General features: G+C 47.7%; 1 protein-coding gene across 3 annotated transcripts in view; it reads left to right on the forward strand.

Annotated features, from left to right (window-relative positions):
• The window catches only part of LOC146854898 (transcriptional enhancer factor TEF-3-like), a 779,218-nt gene that overhangs the window by 565,100 nt on the left and 199,833 nt on the right, over positions 1-14,285 (forward strand). For all 3 annotated transcript variants that reach the window (XM_085652320.1, XM_085652319.1, XM_085652321.1), the window contains one exon: positions 13,783-13,844. In XM_085652320.1, the coding sequence (XP_085508446.1) occupies positions 13,783-13,844 (62 nt within the window). The remainder of the gene's footprint in view (positions 1-13,782; positions 13,845-14,285) is intronic.

Here is a 14,285-nt window from a genome sequence, read left to right on the forward strand (position 1 = left end):
GGCAGGACCCAGGACGGAGCCCAGGGTGGGGAGGCCACCCTCCCCGGGGTTCTCAGGGCCACCGGCCGGATCTCCTGAACCCAGCCAAGTAAGGGGAGGCTCCCCGGCCACAACGGAACCCTGTCCCGGGCCTTTGGCAGTGCTGCAGGCCGGGGGACGGGGCCCAGGGCCAGAGCCCCCGACCCGGAGCCCGGCGGGGCCCCTGGACCCAGCTGGGGCTCCCAGGCCGGAGGCGCAGGGGAAGCCTCCCCGGGCCTGCCGGACCCCGTCCTGGGCACCCTGCCACGTGGCAGGACCCAGGACGGAGCCTGGGGTGGGGAGGCCGCCCTCCCCGCGGCCGAAGCTCCTGAACCCAGCCAAGCAAGGGGAGGCTCCCCGGCCACAACGGAACCCCGTCCCGGGCCTTTGGCAGTGCCGCGGGCCGGGTTACGGGGCCCAGGCCCGGAGCCTCCGACCTAGGGCCCGGCGGTGCCCCTGGACCCAGCCGGGGCTCCCAGGCCCGGAGGCGAAGCCTCCCTGGGCCCGCCAGACCCCGTCCAGGGCACCCTGCCATGCAGCAGGACACAGGACGGAGCCCGGGGTGGGGAGGCCGCCCTCCCCGGGGCCCTCAGGGGCCCGGCCGGAGCTCCTGAACCCAGCCAAGCAAGGGGAGGCTCCCCAGCCACAACGGAACCCTTTCCCAGGCCATTGGCAGTGGCGTAGGCCGGGGGACAGGGCCCAGGGCCGGAGCCCCAACCCGGGGCCCGGCGGTGCCCCTGGACCCAACCGGGGCTCCCAGGCACGGAGGCGCAAGGGAAGCCTCCCCGGGCCCGCCGGATCCCGTCCCGGGCACCCTGCCACCCGGCAGAAGCCAGGATGGAGCCCGGGGTGGGGAGGCAGCCCTCTCCGAGGGCCCTGGCCGGAGCTCCTGAACCCAGCCAAGCAGGGGAGGCTCCCCGGCCACAACGGAACCCCGTCCCAGGCCTTTGGCAGTGCCGCAGGCCGGAGGATGGGGCCCAGGGCCGGAACCCCCGACCCTGTGCCCGGCGGGGCCCCTGGACCCAGCCGGGGCTTCCAGGCCCTGAGGCGCAGGGGAAGCCTCCACGGGCCTGCCAGATCCCGTCCCAGGCACCCTGCCGCGCAGCAAGACCCAGGACGGAGACCGGGGTGGGGAGGCCACCCTCACCGGGGCCGGCTGGAGCTCCTGAACCCAGTCAAGCAAGGGGAGGCTTCCCGGCCACAACGGAACCTCATCCCGGGCCTTTGGCAGTGCTGCAGCCCGGGGGACGGGGCCCAGGGGGGCCCCTGGACCCAGCTGGGGCTCCCAGGTCCGGAGGCGCAGGTTAAGCCTCCCCGGGCCCGCCAGACCCTGTCCCGGGCACCCTGCCATGCGGCAGGACACAGGACGGAGCCCGGGTGGGGAGGCCGCCCTCCCCGGCCGGAGCTCCTGAACCCAACCAAGCAAGGGGAGGCTTTCCGGCCACAACGGAACTCCGTCCCGAGCCTTTGGCAGTGCCACAGGTCAGGGGACGGGGCCCAGGGCCGGAGCCCCAGACCCTGTGCCCGGCGAGGCCTCTGGACCCAGCCGGGGCTCCCAGGCCTGGAGACACAGGGGAAGCCTCCCCGGGCCTGCCGGACCCCGTCCCAGGGCTGGGGCGGCATCCTGGCCCGTCCAGCTCCCGGCTGAGGATTGCTAGTCTGAGAGGGGTCCCAGAGTACCCTGTCCCTAGTAATCCGGAGGAAGGCTACCCCCCTTTCTGGTAACCCGCGCGCCCAGCCATCTGGTCGCCCCATTGGAAAGCATTGCGTGCGACCAGATGGCCAAGGGGATTGGTGCAACCATATGGCCGGGAACTAAATGACGCCCATCGGCCCGCCCTGAGCCTTCACGGGAGGGCTCCCGCCTGCCCTTGCAGGGCTCGGGGGTTGCAGGGCTTGGGGACTGTAGGGCTCTGGGGCTGAAGGGCTCGGGGGCTGCAAGGCTCGGGGGCTGCAAGGCTCGGGGGCTGCAAGGCTCGGGGGCTGCAAGGCTCGGGGGCTGCAGGGCTCCGGGGCTGCAGGGCTCCGGGGCTGCAGGGCTCCGGGGCTGCAGGGCTCTGGGGCTGTAGGGCTCCGGTGCTGCAGGGCTGGGGGGGTTCAGAGACCCCACGCTGGGCCTCAGGCATGGGAGGCCCGCAGGAGCTCCCAGGGCCCGGACGCCCGGGTACCAATGGAGTCCGTCCCGGGCACTTTGCCTCGCCGCGGACTGGAGGAGGGAGCACCGCACGCCGGGGAGGTGTCGTCCGGGCTTAGCCCATCTGGTCCCCACCTGAGAACCGCCATCCCCAAGAGGGGCATCCCGGCATACCCTGCCCCTAGTAATCCGGAGGAAGGCTACCCCCTTTCTGGTAAACCGTGCGCACCGAGTGACGGAGGGGACCCTAGGCCCAGATGCACCCGACCTCCTGGAGCCCTGGCTGGGATCGAGGTGCGAATGAGCCCCCATCGGGACTTCCAGGGCAACCCGGCCATCTGGTTGCCCCATTCGAAAGCATTGCGTGCGACCAGATGGCCGAGGGAAAGGTGCGACCAGATGGCCGGGACCGAAAGGACGCCCGCGCCGAGCCATAGCTGTAGGGCTCCTGCCTGCCCTTGCAGGGCTCCGGGGCTCTGCACCAGGGACCCCTGTCCTGGACAGATGGACACTTGGCAGGCCGCAGGACGTGGGCTCCCAGGCCCTGACCGAAACTCAGGAGGCCCGGGGCTGGTCCCTACTTCTCAACGCAGCCAGGCCGGGGATATCGGGGAGCCTACCCAAGCACAAGGGACCCCAGTCCCGGGCACACAGTCCCTCAGGTTGTGCGCTCGTTTTCCACAATTTTTTTCAAAATTGTGCATAGTTGCGCTACGCAAAGTCCGCCCAGCCCTACTCAGGACGTGCGTTCATTTTCCACAATTTTTTTCAAAATTCTGCGTAGTGGTGCTACGCAAAGTCCGCCCAGCCCTAGTTTGAATCTGTCCAGGGGTTCAGTGAGCCCTCATACTTGTAAAGGCAGAAATCTTGTTGAGTAGAATAGATTTTGGAATTAAACTCTTCAAGAAATGGATCATTTCAGATTAATTCTCAGACTCTTTGAGAATGCCCATAAACCTGAGATTAGAACAACAGGAAGGATTTTTAATTTAATTTCCTCTTGTTTTTCTTTTAATTCTGTGATTTCTCTCTCAAATTCTAAAGAGTACTTCTAAAAAAGATGGCTTTCATCCTCAAGATCAGAAACTTTTTGTTGTAATTCATTCAGTTTCCACGCAATAGGAAATAGTTTTTGGTCAATACGGCTCAATTGGCCTTGTAGTCGTTACCTTCAACCCCCTGATTTCTGATTTCTGTTAAGATAACCACAAACAATTAAATATCAGGTATCTGGAGTATGCTTTTCTGGCACCGTAGTGAACTTGTGGTGGTATTATAGTTATTTTGTGTATAGATTGAGCTATAGACTGTGGCTAAGGGAGTATGTGTAAATTGAGATTTTGGCTGTTGGGTACACACCTTCCCATTGACAGACCTCTAGGGTGCAATTCTTACAGTTGCATGGATGTTCAGGGGGTGGGGGAAGAGATGAAAAGGAGGTATGGTGGAGATTGCATGGGGGTGTCAGTAATAGAAAACTTGTGTGTGTGTGTAAGAGCCTTATGTTCTTGGGAGTAATCTCTTGATCAAATATTTTCTGTAAGGTCACCAACTGATAGGGGTGGTTAAAATTATATTGTGTAACGTCAACAGGACTAATAATAAACTGAGGTATCAGGCTTCCTTTAAACTTGATTAATACCCTAGGTCCTGATATATTTTTTCTACAAGAAACTCACTTCATATCCAACAGTCCAAGAATATCTACCCCTCAGTGGGTTTTGCATGTTTATTTTGCATCTGCTATCATTGCCCATAGGGGTGTGGCTATTTTATAGAGTGTTCACTGAAGTGTGACATGGTAGACTTCTTGGGAAGATGGCTGTGGGTTTCTGCCTCCCTTGCAAAAACAACAATTGATGGACAGAATGCAGAACAATGTCATACATTCACCCCAGTACAGAGATCTGGGCCTAAATCCATCGTTTTTTTGCTCACCATGCCGTTCCAGTTTGAACCCAGCCATATGCAAATCAGTCTTGACCCTGTGCCTCATGGGAACAGTCCAGCCCGAACTGCCAAGCCAGGTCCTCCCTGGACTGGAAACAAGCATCCTAGGACCGGTTTCTGGCATTTCAGCCGTCTTCAGCCAGGCTTGCTTGATTTCCAGTGGCATGGAGAGCAAGGGACCCACGTCTGGGCATACCCTTCCCACTCGGGGTGACAAATGCAAAAACAACAATTGATGGACAGAATGCAGAACAATGTCATACATTCACCCCAGTACAGAGATCTGGGCCTAAATCCATCGTTTTTTTGCTCACCATGCCGTTCCAGTTTGAACCCAGCCATATGCAAATCAGTCTTGACCCTGTGCCTCATGGGAACAGTCCAGCCCGAACTGCCAAGCCAGGTCCTCCCTGGACTGGAAACAAGCATCCTAGGACCGGTTTCTGGCATTTCAGCCGTCTTCAGCCAGGCTTGCTTGATTTCCAGTGGCATGGAGAGCAAGGGACCCACGTCTGGGCATACCCTTCCCACTCGGGGTGACAAATGCAAAAACAACAATTGATGGACAGAATGCAGAACAATGTCATACATTCACCCCAGTACAGAGATCTGGGCCTAAATCCATCGTTTTTTTGCTCACCATGCCGTTCCAGTTTGAACCCAGCCATATGCAAATCAGTCTTGACCCTGTGCCTCATGGGAACAGTCCAGCCCGAACTGCCAAGCCAGGTCCTCCCTGGACTGGAAACAAGCATCCTAGGACCGGTTTCTGGCATTTCAGCCGTCTTCAGCCAGGCTTGCTTGATTTCCAGTGGCATGGAGAGCAAGGGACCCACGTCTGGGCATACCCTTCCCACTCGGGGTGACAAATGCAAAAACAACAATTGATGGACAGAATGCAGAACAATGTCATACATTCACCCCAGTACAGAGATCTGGGCCTAAATCCATCGTTTTTTTGCTCACCATGCCGTTCCAGTTTGAACCCAGCCATATGCAAATCAGTTGTAACGGTTTCTGCCTCCCTTGCCATGAGAATTTATACTTTTGTTAGTTATTATGGCCCTATTGAACACCAAGTGTAAGCATTGCAACAAGTGTATTTATTCGGCAGTCTATTATCATGCTGCAGTTATTACGGGAAGCCCTTGAGTTAGATGCCTCAGTAAGGAGCAAGAAACAAACTAAACCTTCAACTAAGACTGTAGCATTAATTTAAACTCTTAAAACTGATTTTGGGTGTATAGATTCATGGCACACTGTTTCCCTCTCAAAAGCAGCACACACTTTTTTCGGGTGGATTCAATTCTGCCACTCAACTTGATTTTTTGAGGAGATTTCTGAATTGTTGGAGATTATGGGAGAATCAATATCATCAAAAAGCTTCTCAGACCATTCTGTTATTTCCATGGAGTTTTACTTAACTCCTTTAATAAATCCCTATTTTTAGTTTCAGAGTGGATTTCGTCCATTACAATTTTTATACCAGTTCTATGCTCATTTATGGTCTTCCCTCCTTTGCATAGTTGTAGATACTTTCAAGGCCGCATTGAGCAGACGGGTCCCCTCCTATTCACTTAAAATAGTCATAGAGTGAAAGATGATGACCTTTTGCTTGAATATTAATTAATCTGTGGCAAGTGATAGTACTATTATTTGTGGCACCCGGCAAGCAGTGGTGTAGCAAGCCCTTGTGCTGCCCGTGGAGGTCCCTGCGTTTGCCACTGACGGTGCCCGCTTGTAAGAGAGGGGGGCATGCTGGAGACTACTGCGAAGGCCGCAGGTAAGACAGGCGCGGGGCAGGGGGTCGGCCGCTGCTCCCAAAACTCGTGCTGCTGACCACCACCCCGCCCCCCCTTGCTGCACCACTGTTGCCAAGGATGCCAAATGCCCCCAATTCTATTTGCTCTATTTATTGAGCCTTTGGCAATTGCCATTCGCGATGATAGTAGTATCTATCCACCAGTCCCTGGCTTATTAAAACTGAAATTATATGTGGACGATCTCGTTGTGATTTGAAGGAAGAAAAATCCAACATCCAAAAGTAGTTAGATAAAATGTTGGAACTTAGTTTGATTTTGGGATATGAAATCAACCAAGAGAAATCAGAGATTCTTTTATTTAATGCCTCCTTTGCTGATCTCGCTGATGGCATTTGTTCTAGCTATAATCCCATCTCCTCCATTAGATGCCTGGAAATTCAAGTTGTATCAAACAGTATTTAAATTAAATTATACAACAACATTTGTGAAAGCTCAAAATTTTTTTAATAGATGGTAGTATTTTTCTCTGTCAATTATCAGTAGATTAGCTCTGGTAAGGATGTCTATTCTACCTTTGCCTATTTTATTTACTCTCCAATGCACCTATTAAGGTCCTAATGGAGTTTTTTGTGGAAGCTGATTTACTGATTTGAAGTTTTATGAGACAATTAACATACGTGTATGAAACTTTATTACATGAAACTTGAGAAAAGTATGCTGGGTTAGCTTTGCCACATCCTTGGGCCTGCTATTATGAAGCTCTTGTGGATACTATTGCCCGATTGAATGATACACTCTCCCTTCCTTATTCAATAACTGTTTGTTTTATGCAATGCCTAATTAGGGATTGAGTTAGTGTTTTCTCAAATTGCTTATTTTGTCAAAAAGGCCCAGTCGTAAGTCATTTCAAGAAATAGGGAATATAAAATCCCAGACTGCCAGGAGTTTTTGTCATTGGAGGATTGTAGAGGGTTTAATTTGTTACTTTCCAATGAGGACATCTTAAAATAGAACACCTTACAACTTCAAAAAGTTGTAGATTTGAAATACAACATCTCGTGGAAAGCTTGGGGAGAGCTAGGTGTTTCTGACACTCCTGTGGGTAAGGGTGTTTGGCTCAGTTTTCTGAGAATTAAAACTTTACTGCACCTCAGTGCAGCTCTTGTGTAAGAAAAAGGTGCCAGGAATGTAAAGATGCTATCCAAATATAATATTAGAGACACTGGCCACTGGTACAGCCAACTGGTGGAATATCTACATGTTACACTCTTGGAAAAGCATTTATTTAGAGTTGAGAAACAAACAGGGTTTAGAATAACTTTTAAGGAACGGGAATAATTATCTCAATACAGTTATAAACTACTTATGGTGGATAATTTGAGTAAAATTTGGTTTTTTGCTCACTGGCTTCTTTTTGTAATCCGAAGGTTATAAATAAATACTGTCCGTCCAATATTGTTTTATATGTAATTAGGAGAATAAACAGGATTGAGAGCATGGTATAGCCAATTGCCCGTCGCTTTCTGCATTTTTTAATCAATTATTCTCCTTCGTAGATGAGCCATTAAACTGTTAGTTTCCACCAGTGGTTTTTATTATTTTGTTTGGTTTGGTTAAAAATGATGTCTCAAACGATGTACCTTTTTCAGGGGCAGAGCAGACGTTTGTTTTGTTGCTATTTCTATAACCCGCTCCCTTATTCTACAGTGTTGGAAGACAAATGAATGCCACTTTTTGCTCTTAGGCAGTTAAAAATTAGTGGACTTAAGTTATTTTATTTAACCTATGCAAAAATATTTACCCAGGCCACTGAATATAATAGTATATAGTAAAATAATCTTTTACATTAAACTGAGATATGGGATGCTTTTTAGGAAATTATGGGAGTATAGTTGATTCTGATATGGTCATGCATGAATTGTGTATTTTCTACTTAACACTACTCTTCTAGAAAGAACCTTCCATGTTTTATATCTCTTCTTTCTCCATCTGTATATTTCATTATTTAGGGTAAGATGTACTAAATACTGACCACAAAAAGCTGGCTGCAATTTGCAGACAGTATTTTTGCGATTAAAGAATTTTAAGAACAGATCTATGTACTAATAGGTCGGTCAGTAAAATTCCAATTCAGAGTAGGTCGTAATCTGACCGACCACATGAATATTAATGAGGTATGCTGCAATTTATGACTCCCTGTGATTGATGGCCATCATAGGGATAGTGGCCTGCTAGGATCTGCAGACCTCCATGTCTGTGATTACCTTTAAATAAAGTTAACTTTTGTTTTAATTCAGTTGATTTTTATGAAAGGTGCTGTGATAAAAACAGTTCACTTTTTAAAAATGTTGTTTAAAAGTTGTCAGAGGACCCCTGGATCACTGCCTACTCTCCAAGAAATATTTCTTTACATTCATAAAGGGGAAAGGGTCCCAAATGGATTACTACCCCAACTCTTGAGCCAGCAACTTTTCAATGTTTTGCGACTGGATTACTGTCACAAAACATTAATTTGTAACATACTAATTCAGTATCAATATAGGTTCTCAATCCGATATTAGGAGTCTGTAAAGCTTTACTGATTTCTATAAAGTACATTAGAAAAAGCATTCTTGAAATTGCAAACTACAAAGTGGAGTGTTTGTGACCATAGAAGTGCTTTGTACATCAAGCTGTTACTTTCTCCAGATTCTAAACTAGATTTCCTCACCCATATTTTTAGCAAACTTCAGCAGCTTCTTCACAATCTATAGATGTTGATCCCTTATGTGACCATCTTTCTTCCTTTTCTCTCCTCTCTAAAACTGCTCCTTATACCTGCTTTCCCACAGTTCCCCTGCTTTAGAACACTTTATGGGAAAACTTTGCAGTAACAAACAACTTATTCTGATTTATCATTGCTTTTCCAAATCTCTTCTTTCCTGCTCCTGCATGATTAAACTGAGCCACCTCAATCTAAACCCAGATGTCTGGCACAATTAAGTAAAATTATATTTAAAAAATGTACACTGCCTCTGAAGTTTTACAATTTATTTGCACCGGGCACAGACTCTCTAGATATCCCAACTAGATTACTTGCATTTCTGATCAAAGTTCTATTGCCATACAATTTCGAAACCACTGCATTCTCTCAATCAATCAATAATAGGGTCTTGTAACGTGCGACTGGTCACCCCAGGGGTGGAGGGTCTCAAGGGGGTGGGTTTCTGTGAGCCTCAGTCAGGTGGCTCTGCTGGTCGAAGAGCCAGGTTTTGAGCTACTTCCTGAAGACCTCCAGTGAAGGGGAGGGTCGTAGGTGGAGGGGGAGGTCATTCCATGACTTGATGGCGAGGTAGGAGAAAGAACGAACTCCGCAGTGGCTTCGATAGATGCAGGGGATGTGGGTCAGGGCGAGGGTGGAGGCGCGGAGCTCCCTGGTCATCTCGTGGAACGTCATTCGGTTGTTGACTTAGGCAGGTCTAGCATTGTGGAGGGCTTTGTAGTGTGAGTGAGGGGTTTGAAGAGGCTTCTATCCCGGACAGGGAGCCATTGAAGGGCTCTTAGGTGAGGAGAGGTCCTGGTTCTTCTGGGGAGGTCAAGGATGAGTCTTGCTGCTTAGTTCTGACTGGTGTTTCCGACATAGACTGTCTTGCCATGGTCGAGTCGACAGGAGACAAGGACCTGGGTGACTATCTTCCTGGTCGAGACGGGGATCCATCTGAAGAGCTTGCAGAGCATGCTGAGGGTGTAGAAGCAGGCAGAGGGTACGGCATTGATCTGCTGCTTCATGGTCAGTTGGCTGTCCAGGACGATTCTGAGGTTGCATGCGTGGCCGGTGGGCGTAGGAGTGGAGCTGAGTGCGGTGGGCCACCAAGTGTAGTCCCAAGGTTTCCGAAGATGAAGACCTCTGTTTTGTCTGAGTTGAGTTTTAGGCAGTTGGTCCTCATCCAGGTGGCGATGTAGGTCATGGTGTTACGGAGAATGGTCTTGGTGGTTTCAGTGTCTTCTGTGAGGAAGATGATGAGCTGAGTGTCGTTGGCATACAAGATGATGTTGAGTCCGTGGGTGCGGGTGATGTCTGCAAGAGGTGTCAAGTAGGTGTTGAAGAGGGTGGGGCTGAGGTAGGAGCCCTGGGGGACACTGCAGATGATGTCTTTGGGTGTGGAGGTGAAGGGAGGTGGATGGCTCCTCTGTGTTCGGCTGGTGACGAAGGAGGAGATCCACTTGAGTGCGTTGCCTGTATGCTAATGTGGTGGAGTCTGGTGACGAGTGTGTGATGGGAGACAGCCTCAAAGGCTGCCGAGAGGTCGAGGAGGATGAGGGCTGCTGTTCCACCTATGTCAAAGAGGCATCTGACGTCATCTGTTTCTGCAATCAGGGCGGTGTCGGTGCTATGGTTGGGCCAGAAGCCAGATTGGGAGGGGTCAATCAGGTTGCTTTCTTTGAGGTAGTGCATGAGCTGGTGGTGAATGGATTTTGCCAAGACCTTGGCGGGGAAGGGGAGTAACGAGATGGGGCGATGGTTTTTGAGGTTGCCAGAGGGTTTCTTTAAGAGGAGCTTGACTTCTGCATGCTTTAATGAAACAAGAATGTGGCTGTAGATGTCAGTGATCTTGTGGTGAAAGTAGTCCGCCAGAGTGTCGCAGAGGGCTTGAGAGGGGTGGATTGTGTTCTCGGATGCTGAAGAGTTCCTTAGTGTGAATGGCACTTGCCTCGATGAGGCTTGTGAGGACTTCCTTCTTGGCCTCCCTGAGATGGGGGTGGTAGCTGTTGAGGGCGGCTCTGTAGGTAGCAAGGTTGGTGGGGGTCTTGCTGGAGCGACATTGTCTCTCTAGCTTCTTACAGTGGTATTTGGGGGTGAGTAGCTCAGGGGTGAACCAACTGATATGCTTAGCGGGTCTGTTGCCAGTGGTGTTCCTTGTGGGGGTGATGGTGTCGATGGCTGTGGAGATCCAGTTGGAGAAGTTTTGAACGCTGAGCTTGAGGGTGTGAGAAGGGACGGGTCTTGCTTCTTTGAGGGTGGAGATCTAGAGGGGTTCCGTGATGCTGCTCCAGTTTTAGCATGGGTGGGTGGGAGGTCTTGTCGGGGCCTGAATTGGGACATGAAGGGTGAAGTGAACGATGTTGTGGTCTGTCCAGGTCAGTTCGGTAGTGTGGGAGAACATGACTCTGTCGATGGTGGAGAAGATAGGGTCTAGTGTGTGTCCTACAATGTGTGTGGCGGGCTAAATTTAAATGGGGCTCTCTTCGTAGGTTCACTTCATATTTCAGATATTATATCATCATAGTCCTCTATAGGTCCTTTGTCTCAAGTTTTAAGTATGTTTTCTACAAATATGACTTGACTCCTTTACTTTAAGCCTGGTTGAGTTTACAAGAGATTCAGCTACCCATTATCCCCCAGCTTCCCTATCATATAACTGTTCCATTATGACCACCAACCAATGTCCATGTTTGTTAATTAGTGTGGCACCTGTCTCTTCCCAAGAAACTCACTCTTGCTTTTTACCTCCAGATGTGTTCATCCAAGTTCCTTCCTTACCATGAGTGATTACATATTTCCAGATACTTCACAGTTCTCTTAGAAGGCGTTTTCTAACCTCTAATCTCTATCAATTGGTGTATCAACCTAGTTCTCCCAGCACACTGCCACTTTTCCCTCACCACATGCAACATTTAAGGAAGGTTTATCCGTCACAGCCTCTTGACAATTGTGTAATTGGGGGATTAGGAAAAGACACATGTCTGCATTGAGCACTCGTCTGAACCTGATATGGATTCTTCTCCAATCCTGCAGTTTAAATATCTCTGGGGCTATAAGAAGTCAAGAAAGGCAGCATTAACTCGGCTGTCTTATGGGAATAACTGCCTTTAGGATATTGCCTTATGATATACCTTTAAGAGTCGGACAGACCCCTGCAGCTGCATGTGTGTTATGCAGATTAAGTGATTCAGGGCACTGTATCCTTCATCACTCCTCCTTCTGTGTTTTTTCTTTCACCTTCACTCCCTGAACGTACCTTACACTTTTTATATGACTCCAATGCCAACTATTTCTTCTCATCCATTTTGCAGTCCAACATTGCTAGCCCTTTTTTTTTTTTGTTTTTGTTTCTCAAAAATATCAATATTCCTGGTGAAACGGTCTTTCGTAAAAAAATTCCTTAAAACCTACTCTGTTTCCTCCCGCATGTAATCTCGTCCTGATTCAGGAGTGGTGGGTGGTGGTGTTCAAGTATCTTGATATGGTTTGTGGGTTTCAATTCAGAGTGCAGTGTACTATTCCAATGTTTCTGGTGTTCAATCTCCAGATTCTCAAGATACTTAATGATCCTATTGTACACATGTGGAAAAACTCCCCTACTACTTTCCCTATCTTCTCTTACTGCTTGGAAGGAGATTTAGCCATACTCTTGTATCCTGACCACTTATTATTTTTTCTCCTATTTTTAAATACCACATACCCTTGTGATCACCTCCGATTTCTTCTTAGATATCAAATTAAAGTTATTTGTGCCTTGAGCCTTTTCAGATTCCCCTCCCTTGAGAACCGTTAGATGCTGTACCAGACAGAAACCACAATCACCAATCTTTGGTCCTGCGGCACTATTGCAGAAGTCCATGAATTATCGAAATATTTATCATACACTTTAAGCCTAATAAAATAACAAACACGCCTTAACCTCACCACACCTATATGCTACTATTACAGCCATGAGCATAACCTGGTTTGGAACCTATTTCATGCTTAATGAATTAGTATTGTTTGCTACATGGTACCAAATTTTAGTCTAACAGGTCTCACTCATAGCATGCTATTCTTCAGCTAAAATGAACTCAAATTTGCATGATGACAGAATAATTAATGAGATTTAGAATTGTAAATTCTTTGGAGCCTATGTGTTTTCTGCAATCCGAAAATTAGGTTTGAAGTTAGAAATATAAAAAGATGAGCAGCATTCCGTATCTCTATGGAAAAGTGAAATGAAAGGAAGAAAGATATATGGCATCTTTAAATAATGAAAAAATAAGTTTTCACTGATGCAGTGGACCATGTGGGAGTTAGTCACATCTCTCATATTCCAATGGTTAGACATTTTCTATTGAATTTTATCAACTGTTGACAGCTGGAAGTCACTTACAACGCTCTTATTCTAATTGTTGTTGCCATTTTTCAACTGGAATCAAGTCAATAACCTTCTTCAGTACTAATATAATTTTATAATCACTGCCTTAATACCTTAATATTTGGATAGCTGTTAGAAAATTGATGCACCTCTGTCTTACCAAACATGTGCACCTGGGGATGGAGTGAGAATGCTCATATGGTAGACAGGGGTAAAGGAATTCTTTTGCTATATCCAATATATGGAAGCAATTGACAAGGAGTTGAGTGTACTGGTGCTTTATCCTAAAGTATATTTACCCAGAACTTTTTTATCCTTACCTTAAGTTAGCTACTATGGACTGGTGCCTAGCTGAGAGAGACATTTTGTTTTTCAATATCCAACTCCATAATTTAGCACTTATATGTATTAGCGATAGTCAGGCAGGAGAGCACTAATCTTCCAAGCAATGAGATCACCAAGCAGATGATGACTAAGGGCATTAATGATGCAATCCAAAGCTCTTTCAAATAGCAGTTTTTGCTCTTTTTCTTTTTAATTTGTTTGTAGTTCATATTTTCATTTGTTTTCTCCCCTGCTGATGTTGGTCCTTCTTGTATTTTTTTCTTTTTCAAACATTATAAGGAAATAGCTTACAGACTGATCTTTAATAAGGAAGCAAATAATATAACATTAATATCTATAATACATTTGGAATGTTTACTAAGTTGATTTTTGGTGTCACAAATAAAAAATACTGATTGCCCGAGATCACATTAATCTAATACATTCATTCAGAAATGATGTTGTTTCTTCCTATGTTTTCTCTTAGTGTGAAACCATTTGCTCAACAGACATATGCTGTCCAGACTTCACTTCCTCTTCATATGCCAGGTACGTTAGTCATTTTAGTCAGAGTTGTAGTGTCACAAGAAAGCTTTCTTATCAACTTTGTTTATTTTCATTGTTCTTCAGTACTTAAATGAGAGTCTCATGCAATCAAAATCATGTGATGTGCAAAATTTAAAGCTTTAACAAATTCATATATTTATTTTTGATAGTTTGTGAAGTGTTGCATGCTACTGTAGGGCAACCTCACAGTGTTCAACTATACAGCAAAAAACATAGCTTGTGTCATATTGTTAGAACTGTCAGCCTTTGGGTGGTCTTTCCCCAAACCTTTTGCCTTACTCTTCCATTTTTTGTTGGTCTTAGGCCACAGTCTTGGCATTGCAGCCTGTGTGTGCAGGTTTAAACCGCCATTTCGACCTGGTAAAATAAAACTTTTGCCAGACACAAACATTCCTTTTTAATACATATAAGTCACCCCTAGGG

Source organism: Triturus cristatus, chromosome 4_1 (genome assembly GCF_964204655.1).
Source record: "Triturus cristatus chromosome 4_1, aTriCri1.1, whole genome shotgun sequence".
In the NCBI taxonomy this organism is placed as follows: domain Eukaryota; kingdom Metazoa; phylum Chordata; class Amphibia; order Caudata; family Salamandridae; genus Triturus; species Triturus cristatus.